Source organism: Sinocyclocheilus grahami, unplaced genomic scaffold (genome assembly GCF_001515645.1).
Source record: "Sinocyclocheilus grahami isolate Dianchi unplaced genomic scaffold, SAMN03320097.WGS_v1.1 scaffold560.1, whole genome shotgun sequence".
Taxonomy (NCBI): Eukaryota; Metazoa; Chordata; class Actinopteri; order Cypriniformes; family Cyprinidae; genus Sinocyclocheilus; species Sinocyclocheilus grahami.
The window spans coordinates 343,904-363,977 of record NW_015505739.1 but is presented as its reverse complement, the minus strand read 5'-3'; the positions used below and the strand labels follow the sequence as shown (position 1 = coordinate 363,977).

General features: G+C 38.4%; 1 protein-coding gene and 1 long non-coding RNA gene across 2 annotated transcripts in view; one reads left to right on the top strand and one right to left on the bottom strand.

The window, feature by feature from the left end:
- Nucleotides 1-2,207: 2,207 nt before the first annotated feature.
- ube2d4 (ubiquitin conjugating enzyme E2 D4) lies at nucleotides 2,208-16,602 on the bottom strand. The gene is made up of 7 exons (XM_016239285.1): nucleotides 16,339-16,602; nucleotides 12,069-12,132; nucleotides 11,834-11,865; nucleotides 8,052-8,129; nucleotides 7,860-7,965; nucleotides 6,002-6,095; nucleotides 2,208-3,623 (listed from the first exon to the last, which is right to left on the bottom strand). Exons 1-7 carry the CDS (start codon nucleotides 16,360-16,362, stop codon nucleotides 3,578-3,580), a joined length of 444 nt encoding a protein of 147 aa, XP_016094771.1. The 5' UTR covers nucleotides 16,363-16,602; the 3' UTR covers nucleotides 2,208-3,577.
- Nucleotides 16,603-18,541: 1,939 nt separating this feature from the next.
- The window catches only part of LOC107556217 (uncharacterized), a 12,237-nt gene continuing 10,704 nt past the window's right edge, over nucleotides 18,542-20,074 (top strand). The window contains exon 1 of the long non-coding RNA XR_001605257.1: nucleotides 18,542-18,646. This is a non-coding gene — a long non-coding RNA (uncharacterized lncRNA). The remainder of the gene's footprint in view (nucleotides 18,647-20,074) is intronic.

Genomic DNA, 20,074 nt, shown 5'->3' with positions numbered 1-20,074 from the left:
GAGGGTTCCCCCCCCCCCCCCCCCCCCCCCTCGAGCTCCAGTTCAGACGAGTGAAGAAATATGTTTTCATTCTGCTCCGTGTAAACATCTTGATTATCCACCTCTAAATAGGCAGCCACGAGATAATGAGTGCGTTTACAAAAATTAATTTACAGTAAAAGAACTTGAGTCCAGCACCTGCGCTGGTCATACATCAAACGTACCTTCTACTGTCAAAAGTTATTAATATTAGTGACTACAGGAACAAGAGTATCTAAAGATTATTAAGGATTACACTCTTGCAGACAGATTTGTAGAATAGATAAATGCTAAACAGCCGAAAAATATTGCATTCATACGCTATGACGTGCCCATTGCCTACAAATCTGAAAGGGGCATAATCACATCTGGCAGAAATGGTGGCATTTGTTTTTGTTTTTTTCCACTCAGTACCACCGTTCAGCATTTTTGCTCCCTCTTTTTTTTTTTTTGCAAGCACATTGGGTGAATTTTTAAGACAAGTATAAAAATCTGCCTTGATTCCTAAAGCAACTTCACAATACTTATCAAAACAAATACTTACACATCTGCCATTTCATGCACATGCGGCTGAAGTGAATTAAATTCAGTGGCCGTTCACATAAGACGCGTTTTTGCGTTAAAAACAGGTTGACGGAGCTTTCCATGTACACAATGTGTTTATCCATATGTACGGTAAATATGGTTAACGTGCCCCCAGAGCAATCAGAGTGGTCCATTCTTTTAAAATCAACACTGCACATCAAACGATAAACAAAATCGTGTTTGAAAAAAAAAAAAACGTCCGTCTAGTGCATGTTTACACAGAGCAACATTAAAAATACAGCGCAAATGGAAAGCAAGAGCATGTCCTATGTGAACGGTCAGCTTCATTCTGAAAACGACACTCAAGGTTAAATAAAGAATATGTCAAAAGGAGATATGATTATAACCAAATAAAAAAAAACTAAAAACATTTTATGTCTAATAAATAAAAATAACACTGTGTCCTAATGAGATGCAATGCAACACGACAAGATAACAGGCTTGTTTTACATTTTGCTTTTGTCCTAATCAACAGTGATGGCGATAAGTGACAGGTGATTCTATTCATTTTAAAATAAATTTGTTTTAATTTATTTTTCAATTTCTGCTATCTCGTGGCTGACATTGATTAGACCTTAGGCCTGGGCGATAAAACGGTATCGATATCTATCGACGGTACACCTTCTTCGATATTGATAGAAATTTTTTTCGATATAGCGCACGAAATAGGCACGTACTATGAGTGACGCAGACAGCACACACAAACACGAACACATGCTGAAATGAGTGCTGTGCCTGCCTGTGATGAGGAGATTGTGAATAAAGAATGAATATTAGTCGAATTTAAAATAAACATTTGAATGTGAATGTTAGGAGTGCGTCAGGGAGCGTCATCAGTGGCGCGCGAGATGCGGTGATAATGATGTAAGTGACGTTGTTGCATTTTAATGTTTTGTTAGTCTAGCCCACGAGACGCGCCGCTGCTGCGTTATTCATTCAAATTATTAGAGCAATATAGAAGCTCAATGCAGAGAAGATCTTGACTAGGTTAAAACCAAAACCAAGCCATTCACACAGAACGCATATTCAGCGCATTTGTAGACAGACAAATATGACTGCTGCACTCGCGTCTCACAGAAGAGATGTATAGAAAGCCATGCAAAGTTAAAACGGTTTAAACTTTTAGAAAACACGTCACGAATTTGTGGAGGTTTATTCCTTTTCACTGCGTCTCATATGTTTTTAAATGCAGTGTGTGTGAGTGGCGCTTCGGCTCTTTGGATTAAGCAATGCATAAATACATGAAGCTGTTTTGTTCATAATTGTTTATGCAATTTACGAAATTATATTTGATTTGTATGCGCTAATTTAGACGTAATGCACGTTTTTATAGAGTTACTTCCTTGCGTTGACAATTTAAATACACTGCATTATTTTGCTAATGTATCTCAGAAATGAGATATTCGTTTAATTTTTTTATTGTGTTTGATTGTTAAAACAAAAAAAATATTTGTTTGTCTCAAATTGTGTTAATTATAAATACAGTGGTTAAATTTAAACATTTTTTCTATTGCTTTTAGTTTTAAAAAAGGTTATAAAACACTTCAATAATTATCGATACCGAACGATATGAAACATTATATCGTTGATACATTTTTTTGCTCTATCGCCCAGCCCTATTAGACCTATCTGTGTTTTGTACAATATTAAAAGTTTAATTTGTGTTATCATTTTGGTATGAATTGAATGCCATAATAATGGATAATTTACCTCAGATCTTAAAAACACCTTGAAATACACAAGAACAAACAAGTGTATTTCACAACAAAATTACTAAATTGTATGAGTCACTATATATTTTAAATATTGTTAAAACTGTTAATTTTGATGAAATTACTAATTTATTTTTTGCACAGTGAGAGAGCAGTGAGCTTTCAGAGAGAGCTCCGCCCACACACTCTTCTGATTGGCTGTGATTTGCGGTTGATTTTGTCACGTGTGTCCGAAATCGCCCCCTATCCCCTTAAAAGTTCACGATTTGTAGTGCTGTCCAAAACCAAAGTGGACATTATTGAGATCACTCACTCAATCCCACAATGCACTGCTATAACTAGTGTACAACCGATGTACACTTGACAGCTAGAAAACATGAGGGTCGAGCCAAATGAATTTCCGTGTATATTCAGTGTCCAAATTCACACACTTGTTTTCATTCAATGGACTTTATTAGTGAAGTAACATAGGGAATAGTGAATCAGGGTATAGGGGGCGATTGTCGCTGGAATCTCATTGCATCGCGTCTGGTTAGGACATGGTGTTATGTTTAGTTTTTTTACAGCACAACGATATAGACTCACTTGACTATTTTTATGACCTCCATTTGTTCAAAAATCAAATGTCAGTTTCTCATTAGGGACACAACCTTTTCCTAATCACATTCATAGTGTTTTATGGAATAACATTGAAACGGCAGGAAGTTGGAAGGCGGAGACTACAGTAAGGTCTTTCTGACACCCGATTTTTTTACATTCTATCGCAAACTGGTAAAAATGAAAGTGCACAGACAACTATGTTTTCCACAGGGATTTCTCCGATGGGACGGTGCGATGGTTCACACATTATCAATCCTGTCTCACCGCCATTCCAACTTCAGCCCAACGTTTCCTCATTCAGTGATGACAAGAGTAAGAACGCCAACAGTAACACTGAGAAAATCACAATGACAGTAAAAAGAGAACTAACAGTAGTACAAGTCTAACTTCCTGGGCTGTGGTACCCCGAGGTTTGTCCGGTTTTACAGTTTTCCTGGAGTTTTCCAGGCTAAGCCGTTGTGATGGCGGATCTGGGAGAACGGCACATGACAGCAGATTCAGCACATAGCGGCCAACATGTACCAGTGGCTCTCACCTCCTCCTTCTGCTTCCCTTCCAAGGGTCCCTCCCCTCAACATTCACTTCTTTTGACTCCTCTTGTTCAAAGTAAAAACACATTTCTCTGTCCGTTTGATTTTGTAGTGTTTTAGTGGCAGGCACTCTCACATGGCGTACTTTTGCGTCCATTCTCTCGCTAGTCTGTTGTACCTACAAGCAAAAAAAGGATACACCCTTATGATACAATTCAAGCTACATTTCTGTTTTATTTTGTTTTATTTATCAGTGCGGGCAGGAATGCTTTACATAAAGTGGATATAATGTGATACTTTTTATGCTTTAGACATGCAAAACATCCATGTTTCACATCATTAATGAGTGCTTCAATAACATAATTGTGTATATGTTACGTCATTGAGTGCTTACGTTAACAAACTAATGAATCCGTTTTTGAACCAGAAACCAACTGTCTGGAGGAGCCAATTTGCAAAAATGAATCAGACTTCCCCATTTGCCTGAGACTCTGGAGGTAATAATGTTGTAAATAATGTTCGGGTTCTTGCACAGCCCAATCATTTTGCTTCATAAGACCACAATATATATCCTCAGGAGTATTAATTCTGTGTTGCCTGATGCTTTTTTATTTTTATTTTTTACTCTTAAAGTGACAGTAGCTGTTGACTTGCATTTTTTAACAGCATTTATTTCAAATAAAAATATTTCGTAACATTATACATGTGTTTACTGTCATTTGTGATCGATTTAATGCATCCTTGCTGAATTAAAGTATTAATTTCATTAAAAAAAAAAAACTACTTATCCAAACTTATAAGAAAAAAATCCCCTACATATTGGATGGCCTGAGGGTGAGTAAATTAACAGCAAATTATCATTTTTGGCTAAACTATCTCTTTAAGCATAGTATATTAAGCATCTCTTTAGTAACTTGAGACCATAGTCGGCTAACAATGTCTGGAACATTTACCCGCCTCTAAACATGACGCTGAACAAAGCGAACTAATGGTATTGGTCACTTTACTGTACATGTCAGTCAGACGGCCTCCTTCTACAAAAGTGAGCAGACCTTGGTCAATCAAAGTGGCTACCGAGCCGAGACTTTACACCGTCAGTCAAAGATCTGAATACACGAGACTAACATGCCCCAAACAAGCCAAGATGAGGAAGAGCATTTTATTAATGGTGTAATACGGAGAGGAGTTTGGGTTGCAATAGAGTACAACAGTTCTACTGTCTACTGAGCCTTTTGTAGGGATGCACCGAAATGAAAATTCTTGGCCGAAGCCGAACAAAATGAAAAACTAGAACGACCGAATACGATTCAAAAATGAATATCAAACATGTTTTTTTTTGCGTTTCCCCCCATGCATTTTGTCATTTTTTTTCACCATTGCATAAATTACATAGCCAAAATGTGCTGTTTTGTCTTGCTTTTCAAATAAAAAAGCTATTACAAAACAACTATTTAAAAATATTTACTTAACACTGAACATTTGTTTAACATTCTAGCAGACATTATACCAATTTTACTTTAATAAGTTAGTAAAATCATATTTTTTGGCCATTTCTGAGACCCCCCTTCTTGAATCAGGCATATATTTTCTACTGTACAAATAAATGCAGCCTTGCTGAGCAGAAGAGACTTCTTTTCATTTGAACACTATGTGTGAATGTTATAATAAATGTATTAATAGAGCTGTTGTAGGGTAATTATTATTGTCTTACTTTATTTTATTTTACGGAACAACAGTGAAATTACAATACTAACATTTGTGAATGTTGATGGAGTGGTTGCTTTTTCTCAGCTTTTATTTTGGCAGAAACCCGCAGGAAGACCTCAGTGCTTCTTTTTGTTGACAACAGAGTCTCATTACAAATTTGGGAAGAAGTCTGTTGCACATATGTTGTCACATGCCTTTAAACATTTTTATAAAAATGTTACTGAGCAACTGACAAGAAGCACTGTTTCAGTGCAGATTATCCTCACGCTTTGGACTTTGAACCCTGGCGCCGCGAGCTCGTGCCGCGCTGTGCGTGCATTAGAAAACATAACAATCTGCAGTTTATTTACTAATTGTTTAAGGCTATTTCGCGATCATCATACAGTAACCAGCAACAAGCACCCCTTCCTCTTCTCATCGGAGACAGGAGATGCAGAACTAAGCAGTCTCTCGCTGTCGGTGCTTGTAATGATTTTTGCATCTTTCCACACTGCCGACATGTTTGCTGCATTAGCGCCTCTGTTTGATCGTCTCACATATTTTTCGGTACATATTATTTGGTCTTTTCGCTCATTTTTTTCTTTTCGCAAATAATTTTGGTTTTGCCGAACATTCGGTGCATCCCAAGTCTTTTGTTCTTAACCCAAATGTTACATAAAGCTGTGTTTGTACTGATGGCACACTTATCATGTGTTATAATTTTGACGTCCATCAAATAAAAGCAGAAAACCACCACCAAGTACTTTTCATTTATATTAAATTTTCCAAAAATAGGCATTTGATCAAAAAAGACAAATGAACATGAAAAACTGCAAAACACGTTTAAATGTGCATGTAAGGGTCACTCACTTTTCTCTGTCTGCTTTATATGTATGTGCGATCTCAGGTACCAGCGGGTCATCTGGGTTCGGGTCACATAACAGGGAGCAGATGGACAACAAGACTACAAAAGAAAGGGAACACATTAAAAACATATAATACCAAAACATCCTGATCGTCTCTACTGCTGGAATGAGGAGCTTCTCTCACACTGCCCTGTGTTTGTTTGTCATATAACACAAACCGATTCCCGTGGAGAGATCCGAACTAGGTCATTGCTTAGAACAAAGAGTAATCACTGCACTCTGACAACATCACCTACAGCGGGCTCAGTGCTCGGAAACACCAAGGCTATACAGTACTCAAAACAAACAGAAGTGCTCAAGCCACATGAGAACATTAGAATGCCTAAATTATAACAATTAACCTGTACACCAACAGCATTGGTAGTCATGTTTAAAGTCAAAATATTTAACAATACAATAACATTTTACTGATGTAGTAATATATTCATTCTAATCATAAATTAATTGCGATGCAAATTAAACTATTTTCATAGAAAAAAAAATGTCAATACCTGCATTTCTTATATATAGTTGGTATGATTAAATGTTTCTTTAATTTAACACTTTAACAGTTAATTCATTGTAAACGAACAATAAAAAAATCGTTTTCACAAATGAATCTTGATCAGTTTCTAAATATACGAATTTATTTCAAGTTGTCTAAATATGAAAATTACGATTATTGATGAACATAATGCATCTCACAGCTTCACAATTAACAATTGATTGATTAATGCATCTTTATTTTTACACCTAATTATGGAAATTCCTAAAAACCAATACAACTTCATACCTGCAATGTGAATACATCATAAGTACCATTCAGGATTGTATGTTTAAACTTACGCATGTAAGACAGTAATATTGTGAAATTTTATTACAATTTAAAATACATTTCTATTTTAATATATTTTAAAGTTTAATTTATTTCTGTGGCGCAAAGCTGAATTTTCAGCATCATTACTCCAGTCTTTAGTGTCACATGATCCTTCAGAAATCAGTATAATATGCTGACTCGCTGCTCAAGAAACATTTCTGATTATTATCAATGTTGAAAGCAGTTGTGCCGCTTAATATTTTTGTAGAAACCATGATGCATTTTTTCAGGATTCATTGATGAGTGCAAAGTTCAAAATACAGCACCTATTTGAAACAGAAATCATTCCTAACTTGATAAATGCCTTTACTGTCATTTGTGATCAATTTAATGCATCCTTGCAGCAATAAACAATACATATACAGCAATAAATTATTTCAGATTTTTTATTTTTTATTTCAAAGTGCTTATTTATCATGCATTGAGACAGTAGGGCCTTTCGCACCGCGGGAACCTTTTCATAGTACCAGAACTAATTGTGGAACTACCCACTTTTTGGCGTTTTCGCACCGCCAGAACTGGGTGCGATTTTAGTACCGGACTGCCTTTTTCGAGAACCAAATTAACTCCTACTCCGGAGCAGGGTCTAACCAGCACAACTGGTACTAATCGTGACGTAAGTAGACATTGATTGGCCAAACGCGTACGAAAACGCCCTCACCCGCCATGATTTAAAACACCGTGTAAACATACTGTAAACATTGTGTCAACTTATTTCGCAAGTATGGAGAACAGCGATAGATGGACGGACGCTGAAGTGCAGGCACTTGTAGCAAATGTAGCACTGCCAGTTGTCGTTGGAGATTCTTTAGTCCTCCTTTCCGTTCTTTCAATCGCTTTACGTATACGTCCATTATTGTGAAACCCGCAAGACACAACAAAAACACAGCTCCGATCACAGCGTCCTCCATCCTCCTGTTGTTAATGTTAATTGCCTGAATCTTACCTTTGGATACAGTAAGTGCAGGTGACCACTGAGATCGCAGGATGTCCAGACAAATACTTCCGTTACTGTTAATATTGGGGTGGTAGATCTTTGTTGTGAATGCGACCTGTCAATCAATGCAGAGAATATTGATTACAGCATGACAAGCCATTACGTACATTTGCATTTTTCTAATATCACAAAGCAACTGACCTTTGGTGGTTTAAAGGGGTAGTCTGTTGGGAAATGAATCGTAAGGAAGAAAACCCCTCCCTGATATGGACTGTCATTCTAAAAACCAAGAACACAGCTTTGCCAATGTATGCATGTACTGTCACAAAACAGGCAATATTTCAACACATCTCAATATTTATACTGCATGTATGATAAGGACAGATTAATTCAAAAATATAACATTCTGTTAGTTTCACAGTGCAAAATGTATTTACTGTGATTGCATGTGGAGACCAGCCAATCAGATCAGATGCTATTTACATATAGCAGTTTTAAAGGTACAGTAACCTGATTGTTTCACTAAACTACAAGCAACCTTTCATTAACATGTAAGTGGACCTCTAGCAGAAAATGAAATGCTACAAAGGTGTTAAACATCCCTTTTAAATAATTCTTAAAGGGATAGTACACCCAAAAATGAAAATCACCCCATGATTTACTCAAGCCATCCTAGGTATATATAGAGTTATATAAAAAAATGTCCTGGCTCTTCCAAGCTTTATGATAGCAGTGAATGGGTGTCAAAATTTTGAAGCCCAAAAAAGTGCATCCATCCATCATAAAAAGAGCTTCACACTTTTAACCCAGGGGGTTAATAAAGGCCTTCTGAAGTGAATCGATGCATTTGTGTAAGAAAAAGAACCATATTTAAAACTTTATAAACCGTAATCTCTAGCTTCCGCTAACTGTCGTACTCGCATTCACGAGAGAGTGGCGTTCCAGAGGAAGACGAATGATGTAGGCGTAGCGTAAGCTCTGGTGAGAAGTGAAGAAACCCAGAAGCACAGAGGAGAGTAGTAGTAGGATATATTTATTTAATGCCATGTCAAGCTATTTTCATGGCAAAAACAATAAAAAAAATACAAATATAACAAATACAATAAAAACCAGCAAACAAACAAACACAAGTTAGCAGAGGAGAGAGCAAAACAAAAACATTGGTCACAAATTAGAAGTACAAAACGAGGATGTAGCATTTGGACCAATCAGACACACAACTTTTTGTTATATTTAACAAAGATGTAGGCGTAGCGTAAGCTCTGGTGAGAAGTGAAGAAACCCAGAAGCACAGAGGAGAGTAGTAGTAGGATATATTTATTTAATGCCATGTCAAGCTATTTTCATGGCAAAAACAATAAAAAAAATACAAATATAACAAATACAATAAAAACCAGCAAACAAACAAACACAAGTTAGCAGAGGAGAGAGCAAAACAAAAACATTGGTCACGAATTAGAAGTACAAAACGAGGATTTGGAAAGAAAAATGTCGGAGCCATGAGGAGACTGGTTTTGCTTTGCTGTAAACAAAACTTGGTTCTCGCGAGACTAGAATATTCTCACCGGAGCTTACACTAAGCCTCTAGTGAACGTGTGTACGACAGTTAGCAGAAGCTAGATATTACGGTTTAGAAAGTTTTAAATATGGTTGTTTTTCTTACACAAACACATCACTTCACTTCAGAAGCCGGAGCCGTGTGGAGCACTTTTTGTGATGGATGGATGCACTTTTTTGGGCTTCAAAATCTTGACCCCTATTTACTGCCATTATAAAGCTTGGAAGAGTCAGGACATTTTTTAAAGGGTTAGGTCACCCAAAAATGAAAATTAGGCTGTGTTTTACTCACCCCAGAGCCATCCTAGGTGTATATGACTTCTTTCAGACGAATCCAGTCAGAGTTATATTAAAAATTGTCCTGGCTATTCTAAGCTCTATCATTGCACTCAGCGGGTGTTGCAGTGCTTCAGTCCAAAAGAACTTAAATAAAAAGCGCACATCCATAAAAAAAAAAAAAAGTCTCTCAGATGGCTCCGGGGGGTGAACAAAGGCCTCCTTTAGTGAATCGATGCGTTTTTGTAAGAAAAATATCCATATTCAAAACATAATAATCACTTTAATGTAGCTTGCGCCAACAGTTGTACACGGAAGCAGTTCCGGGTGGATGAGGTATGAGGTCAGCGCTGCGCATGCGCCGGTGAGTCTCGTGAAAACCAACGTTTGTTAACAGGAGCAAAGGAAGCAGTTTCCTTACTTTAGCAAAGGAAAATCAGTCTCCTCTTGGCTTATATCGAAATCCTCCAACATTCTTCTTTACAAATCCTCATTTTGTACTTCTAATAAGTGACCGTTGTTTTGTTTTGATCTCTCCCCTTCGCTTCCGCATTCGTCACTTCTGAGAGGCGCATGCGCAACACCGAACTCATACGTCATCCGCCCGGAGCTGCTTCCGTGTACAACTGCTGGCGCAAGCTACATTAAAGTGATTACTAAATTTTGAATATGGATATTTTTCTTACAAAAACGCATCGATTCGCTACATGGATGGGCATTTTATGGATGGGCGCTTTTTATTTCACTTCTTTTGGACTGAAGCACTGCAACACCCGCTGACTGCAATGATAGAGCTTGAAATAGCCAGGACCATTTTTTATATAACTCCGACTAAAAACCAACGTTTGTTTACAGGAGCAAAGGAAGCAAAGTTTCCTTACTTTAGCAAAGGAAAACCAGTCTCCTCTTGGCTTATATCGAAATCCTCCAACATTCTTCTTTACAAATCCTCATTTTGTACTTCTAATAAGTGACCGTTGTTTTGTTTTGATCTCTCCCCTGCGCTTCCGCATTCGTCACTTCTGAGAGGCGCATGTGCAACACCGAACTTATACGTCATCCGCCCGGATGCTTCCGTGTACAACTGCTGGCGCAAGCTACATTAAAGTGATTACTAAATTTTGAATATGGATATTTTTCTTACAAAAACGCATCGATTCGCTACATGGATGGGCATTTTATGGATGGGCGCTTTTTATTTCACTTCTTTTGGACTGAAGCACTGCAACACCCGCTGACTGCAATGATAGAGCTTGGAATAGCCAGGGCCATTTTTGATATAACACCGACTGGATTTGACTGATAGAAGAAAGTCATATACACCTAGGATGCCTCGGGGGTGAGTAAAACACAGCCTAATTTTCATTTTCGGGTGAACTAACCCTTTAATATAACTTCGATTGTATTCGTCTGAAAGAAGAAAGTCATACACACCTAGGATGGTATGAGAGTGAGAAAATCATGGGGTAATTTTCACTTTTGTGTGAACTATCCCTTGAACTAATTTAAGGGTTCCCACACATTTTGACCAATGAATTTCCATGATTTCCCCATGAGAATTTATTGATTTTTATTGATTTTATTTATTTAACAGGGACAGTGCTCATTAATCAACAGTAAAATACTGTAAATAAGCCAGAGTTAGCCCTAATGGCTAATTTTCATCTGTTGCCCCTTGCCAGATTTTAAAAAGGCAACCTAAAAATCTAAAATACAGTAAATTATCACACATAAACATACAATAACATTTACATTTAAACACTAAGGATAATAATGGCAGTATCATAAAAGGAAAAAAAAGATTTTGATTCATCTTTAGTGTATTGACTCATTAATCAACAGTAAAATACTGTAAATAAGCCAGAGTTAGCCCTAATGGCTAATTTTCATCTGTTGCCCCTTGCCAGATTTTAAAAAGGCAACCTAAAAAATCTAAAATACAGTAAATTATCACACATAAACATACAATAACATTTACAATTAAACACTAAGGATAATTATGGCAGTATCATAAAAGGAAAAAAAAGATTTTTATTCATCTTTAGTGTATTGATTTTTTTTTCAGGACTGGAAATCACAATTCCCTCATATTTCATGACTGTGGGAACTCAGTAATTTGAAAAGAATAAGGCAGAAAAATGGCTGCTTACCGGCCCCATTATTGTTGCCTGCCAGTGAAACACTGAAAAACATGATTCATTATATAAAATCAATGGGCAGTATTGAAGCAGAGCACAAACTGATCCAATGTATGCTGAGAATGGTAGTTAGTGTTGGATCACTACTAGAGTGAATACATGCGAATATCTATATATTTAAACAGTAATCCGACAAAAATATATCAATAGTAACTTTTTATAATTCACTCGTTCCTCATATACTCACAGTCCTCTCCGACTGGACCTGCTGAACACTGAGCTGGTGGATCTCTCTGTAGGTCTGTCAGTTCCTGAGGGAAACAAAATGGCCATGTCACGTCAACCAGCATTTTTGTGCAATAACCTTGATTATTTGATTATAAGTGTACTTCAGAGAAAATTGACAAAAGACAAGTAACACAAAGGATTCTTGGTCTGATCAAAATGTTATCAGCACCAGGATACTTAATTTGCTCAAAATGCTTTCTAAAAACAGAATTTGGCTCATGTTAGTGTAATGTAGTTGCCAACATGAACTCCTAATGCTTTGGCACTGAGGTTTGTTTCCATATTGAGATAGAGATCGTTTCAGGAGCACTGCCAGCACAACCAACGCTACAGCAGTCATCTCATAGTACCTCACAAACGGGTCTGAGAATGAAATATGGCTGTATAAACAAAGGGTGCGGCTGAAAATATCAGGGTGTACAGAAATATCAGTTGTGGAAAACAGGCTATTCGTATGTGCTTCTTTTACAAGATAATCACTTACATTTTTCAAAATGTGACAATGTATCTGCGTGAATCTCCAAATGAAATAAAAATATAAATGTATATTTCATAAAGACAAAAATAATGTGCTAATGATTTAAATCAGCAATTCAAGGTAGTACAACTAACATGATGTATTTTTTATGTTTTTGAAAGAAGTCTCAACGCTCACCAAGACTGCATTTATTGATAAAAAAAACCAGTATAAACTATATTTTTCCATATATTTTTATGTAATTTATTCCTGTTATGTCAAACCTGAATTTTCAGCTTTATTAGTCTTCAGTGTCATTTAATATTTTGGTGCAAGCTGTGTTACTTTTTGTTTTTACAGAATTTTTTTGATGAATAGAACGCTGAAAAGCATTTATTTAAATTTCAAATAATTATAAATGATTATAAAATTACAACTTTATTAAATGTCTTCATTGTCACTTTTGATCAATTTATTGCATCCTTGCCGAATGAATTGATGCACTGAAAAAAATTATTCATTTAAACAAGACTTACTGAACTCAAATTTTTGAACGGTAGATATACATTATATTTTAAACTGCATGAACTTATTTTCTGTTAATTTACGGGTAAAATTTGAGCTAAATATGTTCATGATATGTTTCATGAGATTCATCAATGTGTATTTTAATTAAAGGGTTAGTTCACCCAAAAATGAAAATTCTGTCATTAATTACTCACCCTCATGTCGTTCTAAACCTGTAAGACATTCGTTCATCTTCGGAACACAATTTAAGATATTTTTGATGAAATCTGAGGGCTCTCTGACCCTCCCATAGACAGCAAGGTAACTACCACGTTCAAAGTCCAGAAAAGTACCAAGATGATCGACAAAGTAGTCCGTGTGACGTCAGTGGTTCAACTGTAAAGTTACGAAGCTACGAGAATACTTTTTTGCGCAAAGAAAACAAAAATAACGACTTTATTCCACATTTTTGTCTCTACTGCATCACTTGTGGACGCGTGTTCACGACAGTACCGTGATGTGAGCGTTCGTCTCTACTGCGTCCAAAGTGATGCAGTAGAGACGAAAATGTAGAATAAAGTCGTTATTTTTGTGCACAAGACTGATCCTTATAAAACGAGCTCTGGCAGGAGCAGCACAACAACACACCACATACTGTGTTACATCTGTGCTGCTTTTAAAGGGGCGGAGCTTTTACAGTCTACTGTTGCTCTGTTGTTGACACTCTTTCTTGAGCCTTTGTTGATGTAACATGGCATTCGGCACAAGTTAAATGTCTATCTAACATTAGTCATGGGTCTAATAATAATAATAATAATTCATTACATTTATATAGCGCTTTTCTAGGCACTCAAAGCGCTTTACATTGTCAGGGGGTATCTCCTCATCCACCACCAGTGTGCAGCATCCACCTGGGTCCGATATTTTTTATGAACGGATCAACTTATGCATTATTTCACAGGACTTCACAGGCCTTAAAGGGATAGTTCACTCAGAAACGGAAATTCTGTTGTTTATTCACCTTCAAGTCATTACAATCCTGTACATTGTTATTTTGGCTTCAAAAGTCTGAATTTTTGAAGAGCTTTTTTCCATACAAGCACGATTTACAGCGGCCATGACTGTCAAGCTCCAAAATTTACAAATCACACCGTGAAGTAGGGCTGCACGATAAATCGAAATGGAATCGAGATCGCGATTCGACAGAAGCTGTGATTGTCATGCGTATATTTCAGTGAAGCACGGTTCTGTGATCAGCAGTAAATCTCCATCCGAAGGCCAGAGGGCGCTCTCGCGCTGAAACTCCAAATACGCTGGAGTCCAAATAAACAGAAGATTTATTTGACGCAAACAGCTGTCATTATCGCGAATGATTTCTTCGATTTCAGAACCGCGCAATAAAATCGTCTGCGATGTTTTTGCGTAACTTGTCAGTGAACTACGGCTCTGTGTAGTAAATGCTGCTCCATCTGAAAGCACGTGATGATGATTTCCTGCTGATTACAGAACCGGCTTTTTAACAAAATGCGCATGACAATCGCATTCGATTAATCACGCAGCCCTACCGTGAAGTATCCTAATACGGTAACCAGTTGCAATGTGATAAGATTCCAGGTTTAAGTACATTTATCTGTCCATCATGTCAGATATAGAAGAGCGTGTGGGCGGGGCTCTCCAAGTACATAATCAATTTATTAAAATTCAATGATTTTAACATTATTCAAAATACATACACATTGACTGATGCAAACCTTGTTATGAAATATACTTGTTTGCTCACAGATTGAACACTCGTTTCCTTCAAGTTTTTTTTCCCACGATCTGAGGTGAATTATCAGTTGTCGTGTTTATTATCGCAACTAAGTCACACACAAATTATACTCAAACTCAAAGGATTTTAATATTGTACAATACACTAGTACTTCAGATAATCTTTAATATAAGCTGTATATTCAGAGTCTGAAGTTATATGATAGCTTTTGTATTAGAAACAGACCCACATTTACGCCATTATTTCTTCAAATTAGTGTTTAAGATTGTCATTTTGCATTATTGACACACTATTTTCCTAATTAATGCTGCTCAGTTGCTTTGACACAATCTGTATTGTTAAAAGCGCTATATAAATAAAGGTGACTTGACTTCTGCTGAACACAAAATATGTTTCAAAGAATACGGGTAGCCAAAACGTTGATGCACTCCACAGACTTCCGTAGTATGAAAAAACCCACTATGGAAGTCAAGGGGGACCATCAAAGGTTCGAATACACGCAGTCTTCAAAATATACTCTTTTGTGTTCAGCAGAAGAAAGAAATTCATACAGGTTTGGAACAACTTGAGGATGAGTACATGATGACAAGTTTCATTTTGGATGCACTGTGCCTTTAAATTTTGGGCTGTTCCTTACACGAAGACTCTGAATATAGCACACAAGTCAATAGGGTGTTTTTGTTTTGTTTTGTTTTAATACTCCTTTTTGGAGCTGGTCATTAAAAATGTTGGAGATTCCAATTTCTCCTCATTTAGAAAAACAAAACATGAGGGTGAGTAAAGAAGGACAAAATTCGACTCGTTTATTATAAAACACTCAGACTATGGAATCGCTGAAAGAAATACACAGACTCCAAGTGATTTTTTTCTGTGTTTAAAGTCGCTGGTTATGCGGACAGTGTGGCGAATCTGTTAAAAATACCCTCTGCTGTCCTAGTGCCCTATTTGCCCAGCCATATATGGACACACTGACATTAGGGTTCAGCATTTGGCAACTCGCAAGCAGTTGTCGCCCATCACGCATGCGCACCAGCGGCGCTTCGCTCATTCATGATGCCCGACGACAGAAAAGATACATTTTAACAATGTTTCCAGCGCCAGCACACTTACATGTTACACATCTGTCACAACAGCACCCGTAAACCCCCAAACCATGCGTTATTACGCGCGCAGATCCTTACGCTGCAACATCGCATAACGAGAATAGCTGTTGTCGATCACATATTGCGCAGAACAAACACTCAAGCTTAGGCGTCTCTAAGTGACGGTGGCTGTTTATAACAGCATGTGTGTGAATCTGTAGAGATCAGAAAGACACCGTGCGTCTGTCGACTGCATGCATCCACCATTGGCCGTGCGTCTTTGTCTTGACCAGATGGGGACCACATGAGAAAAGTGCGCCTGCTTCACATCACAACAGCATTAGAAGAAGATGAGCAGGACACTGTGTGGATCGCATAACCTCACAGCCTCTGTCAATGCACACAGACTCACCTTCTGGATTCTTTTCAACGCCATTTGCTCGCTGTGTTACAGCACTGTTTGATCTAGTTCAGAGACTGCTGGCCTGCACAGTTTGGAGGAGGACGCTGCAGATGTTTCTCCTCAGTGTCACACGTTACGTTTGTAATACCACCAAAGCACAGATTTGGACATTCACGCCGCTGTTTGAACGGCAGTCGCCGATTTGAGAAATTCTTACCCCCTCTAACCTCACTGACAGCTTTTTAGTGCTGTGCTAGACAGCAGGACGGTAATCTCGCGATACGACGCAAAGGATTTTAGATAATATCGCGATACTAGAGCGTGCGAGGTGATGCTGGGAAATGTAGTTCTGTGAGTGTTGCGCTCGTAATTTGCATAAAGGGTAAGTTAGTTGTAATAATCGAAGATGAAAATTAATTGACTTAATTTAAATTAATATGATTTTTTTTAAGTATATTTTTTGATCTGTTCTTTGTTGTTAGGTTAATTTTATATATCAGACTAATTCAAAACCTAATTTTGCTTATTTTCAAACAGCCTTTAAAGTTTAGAATCTATAAAGTAAAAAAAATAAAAAATCAAAAAAGCCCCATGAACAGTCCCTGTTAAATGAATTTAACATATGTCTGTGAAAGAAAGAAAGAAAGAAAGAAAGAAAGAAAGAAAGGCAAATAAGTGGAGTAAACTGTAAAACTGTTTGCGCTATGACAGCGAGTCTATGATTATGATAATGATTTAGTTTAGCTTTTAAGTTCTGGCGCTTTTATTTAGACTTCTAAATTCATAAAAGTTATATTATTTTGTCAAGATTATCTTGATGGACAAACCGTGTAAGTTTCATGAACTATGATTGAACACAGAGCTTATTTTTGCGATAATCCAAAAGCCTATGGAAAAATCCTACTGGCTTTCTGTCCAGGGAACCAGTGTGATGCTAACAGCCGAACAGCCTACAAAGGGACATCATAGTTTCCCCACTCAACCTTACTGTTATTAAGTGCAAAAAACTTATTTTTCTAATTGAATGTATTGTTACAATTAAAAAATGAAAACACACACAGTCAATGCCCACCCCAGTGCTGGCTTTCATTATGGCCTTCAGGTTCTGGCCCTCAGATTATCCTCTGTCTCTGTTTGCTTTACTCTCTGGTCTGACCCTCGGCTGGAATCTGGTGGCACTGGTGGCACATTTCTGGATGGGCTCGCCGAGGACCTTAAAGGTGAGATTTCGTGGCAGTTCTGTGTCTCAAATAATGCGCCCCCTCCTGATGCCATCTTGTCCTCAGGCCATGTGGTGGGGGCTGTAACCTGGGACATTGAGGGTCATGTCAAGTGAGATCTGGCTGGAGTTGAAGTGCCTGTGGGGAACCTGGTGGGCTTGCTTTATTTCCATGGCCAGTTCACCTTGCCATCTTGCAGTGGTGTCACACTTATTTAAAATGTTGCCCCACCCAGGTGTGCGCGGTCCGTTTTTGGTGTCTGGCTATGGCAGATGATGATTATCTGTTTATGGCTGTTGGCTTAATATCCGTTGGTAAGGTGGTCAGTTTAAATTTCAAAGTTGTCTCTATAATTTCTGTCTGCTTCACCCTATCCCCTTCCCCTCCCACCCCTGGGCGTATGTTGCCATGGATTTTCTGCAATACTCTTGATTTTTGTGCTATATTGGGTGAAGCAGTCATAGCTGTGTTTTATCGTGAATAAAACACAGCTGATGACCAATCAGAAGCGAGAACTGGAACTAACCATTTTATAATAAGAGATTTGAACATGTCATTCTAAACCCATAAAACCCCCGTTCATCTTCAGAACACAAATTAAGATATTTTTGATGAATTCTGAGGGCTCGCTGACCCTCTCTGACCCTCCCATAGACAACAAGGATCAGGAGGGTCAGAGAGCTCTCAGAATTCATCAAAAATATCTTAATTTGTGTTCTGAAGATGAATGAAGGTCTTACGGGTTTAGAATGACATGAGGGTGAGTAATTAATGACAGAATTGTCATTTTTGGGTGAACTATCCCTTTAAATCAGGGGTGCCCAAACTCGGTCCTGGAGGGCTGGTGTCCTGCAGAGTTTAGCTCCAACTTGCCTCAACACACCTGCCTTTAAGTTTCTAGTATGCCTATAAGAGCTTGATTAGCTGGTTCAGGTGTGTTTAATTGGGGTTGGAGCTAAACTCTTCAGGTCACTGGCCCTCCAGGACCGAGTTTGCCACCCCTGCTTTAAATCATGCATGCATATTGATTGTCCTGTGTCTATATTATTGAAGCAGTGGGTATTTTAACAATAATGGATTGGCCATTCACTTCCATTGTAAGTGTCACGAATCCGGTCCATGAACTTCCGTCTGCTTGCCACCAGAGGTCACCCTTCCACTACTATGGACTCTTGCACCGCACCACTGTTGCACTTCACCCGGACTGCAGTTCCCATCATCCATTGCACTGATTACACACACACAGTTGATTGCACACAGCACTGATTGCACACAGCTGTCATCAATCACACCTTCCCTATATAACACTCACTCTGATCCCCGTCAAGCTGCCGAGTATTGTATAGCGTATATCACTCACCTAGCGATAGCAACTCTACAGAGCCCGTTAGTTTTCATAGACTTACCTTAGTCTTGCCTTGTCTGTCTTCTCATATCCTGATCTTTGCCTGTGCACCTCGTATTCCCCCTCTCGTCTTGCTCTATTCAGATACTGTTTGCCCCTGCCTGGACCTTTGCTTTATACTTGGAGTTACCCCTCTAGTCTCGCCCTGTTAATTCTGTTCACCGTTCGTAGATCCACGCTAGCCCTAGGAATATTGTTATGTCTTGCCCTCTATAAACCTGTTGCCACTATCTGACCCCTGCCTGTCTCTAACCATGTCTGATAATAAAGCTTTGCACTTGGATCCTCATGTCTCACGTCTCGTCAGCCCCGTAACAGAATACTCGGCCACACAAGGATCCAGTGGCTTCTCGGATGACATTGGACGGGTATGGATACAGCAAGAATATTGTTAGCCCTTAGACAGGGCACACGATCGCTGGAGGGCTATATTCAAGAATATTTAGCCATCGTTCATTATTCAGATCTGCCGGACTGTGTTTTGATATACTTTTCTGCCGCTAAAGTCCAAACTCATTCACGAGGGTCCGCGTTCATCTTTCAGTCAGTGTATGGATTATGCTTTGTTGATGGTTGGTTCGGCGTTCACTGTGGGTATCGCGGAGGAACGCGACCCCGCACTCACTCGTGTAATGGCGGCCGCACTAGAGCACGCTCACAAAATGGTGGCGACAGCGGGGCCTGATCGCAAAATGGCGGACACAACAGCGCCCTGTTATGTCACCGCTGTCAATCCTGAGTCAAGTCAAGTCAGAGTTGATCGTCATGAGGCAAAGTCAAGTCACAGCTTATCTTCATGAACCAAGTCAAGTCACAGTTTATTGTCATAAGCCAAGTCGAGTCACAGCTGATCTTCCTGAGTCAAGTCACAGTTGATCTTCCTGAGTCAAGTCACAGTTGATCTTCCTGAGTCAAGTCACAGTTGATCTTCCTGAGTCAAGTCACAGTTGATCTTCCTGAGTCAAGTCACAGTTGATCTTCCTGAGTCAAGTCACAGTTGATCTTCCTGAGTCAAGTCACAGTTGATCTTCCTGAGTCAAGTCACAGTTGATCTTCCTGAGTCAAGTCACAGTTGATCTTCCTGAGTCAAGTCACAGTTGATCTTCCTGAGGCAAGTCTA

Bases quoted from the DNA above. Each gene is read 5' to 3' on its own strand.
- ube2d4 (XM_016239285.1), bottom strand. From the start codon at position 16,362: ATGGCGTTGAAAAGAATCCAGAAG. The intron at 8,130-11,833 runs GTAAGCAGCCAT...CTTGGTTTTTAG, and splicing joins AGGCAACAATAATGGGGCCG to AATGACAGTCCATATCAGGG. The intron at 7,966-8,051 runs GTCAGTTGCTTT...ATTGATTGACAG, and splicing joins ACCCCTTTAAACCACCAAAG to GTCGCATTCACAACAAAGAT.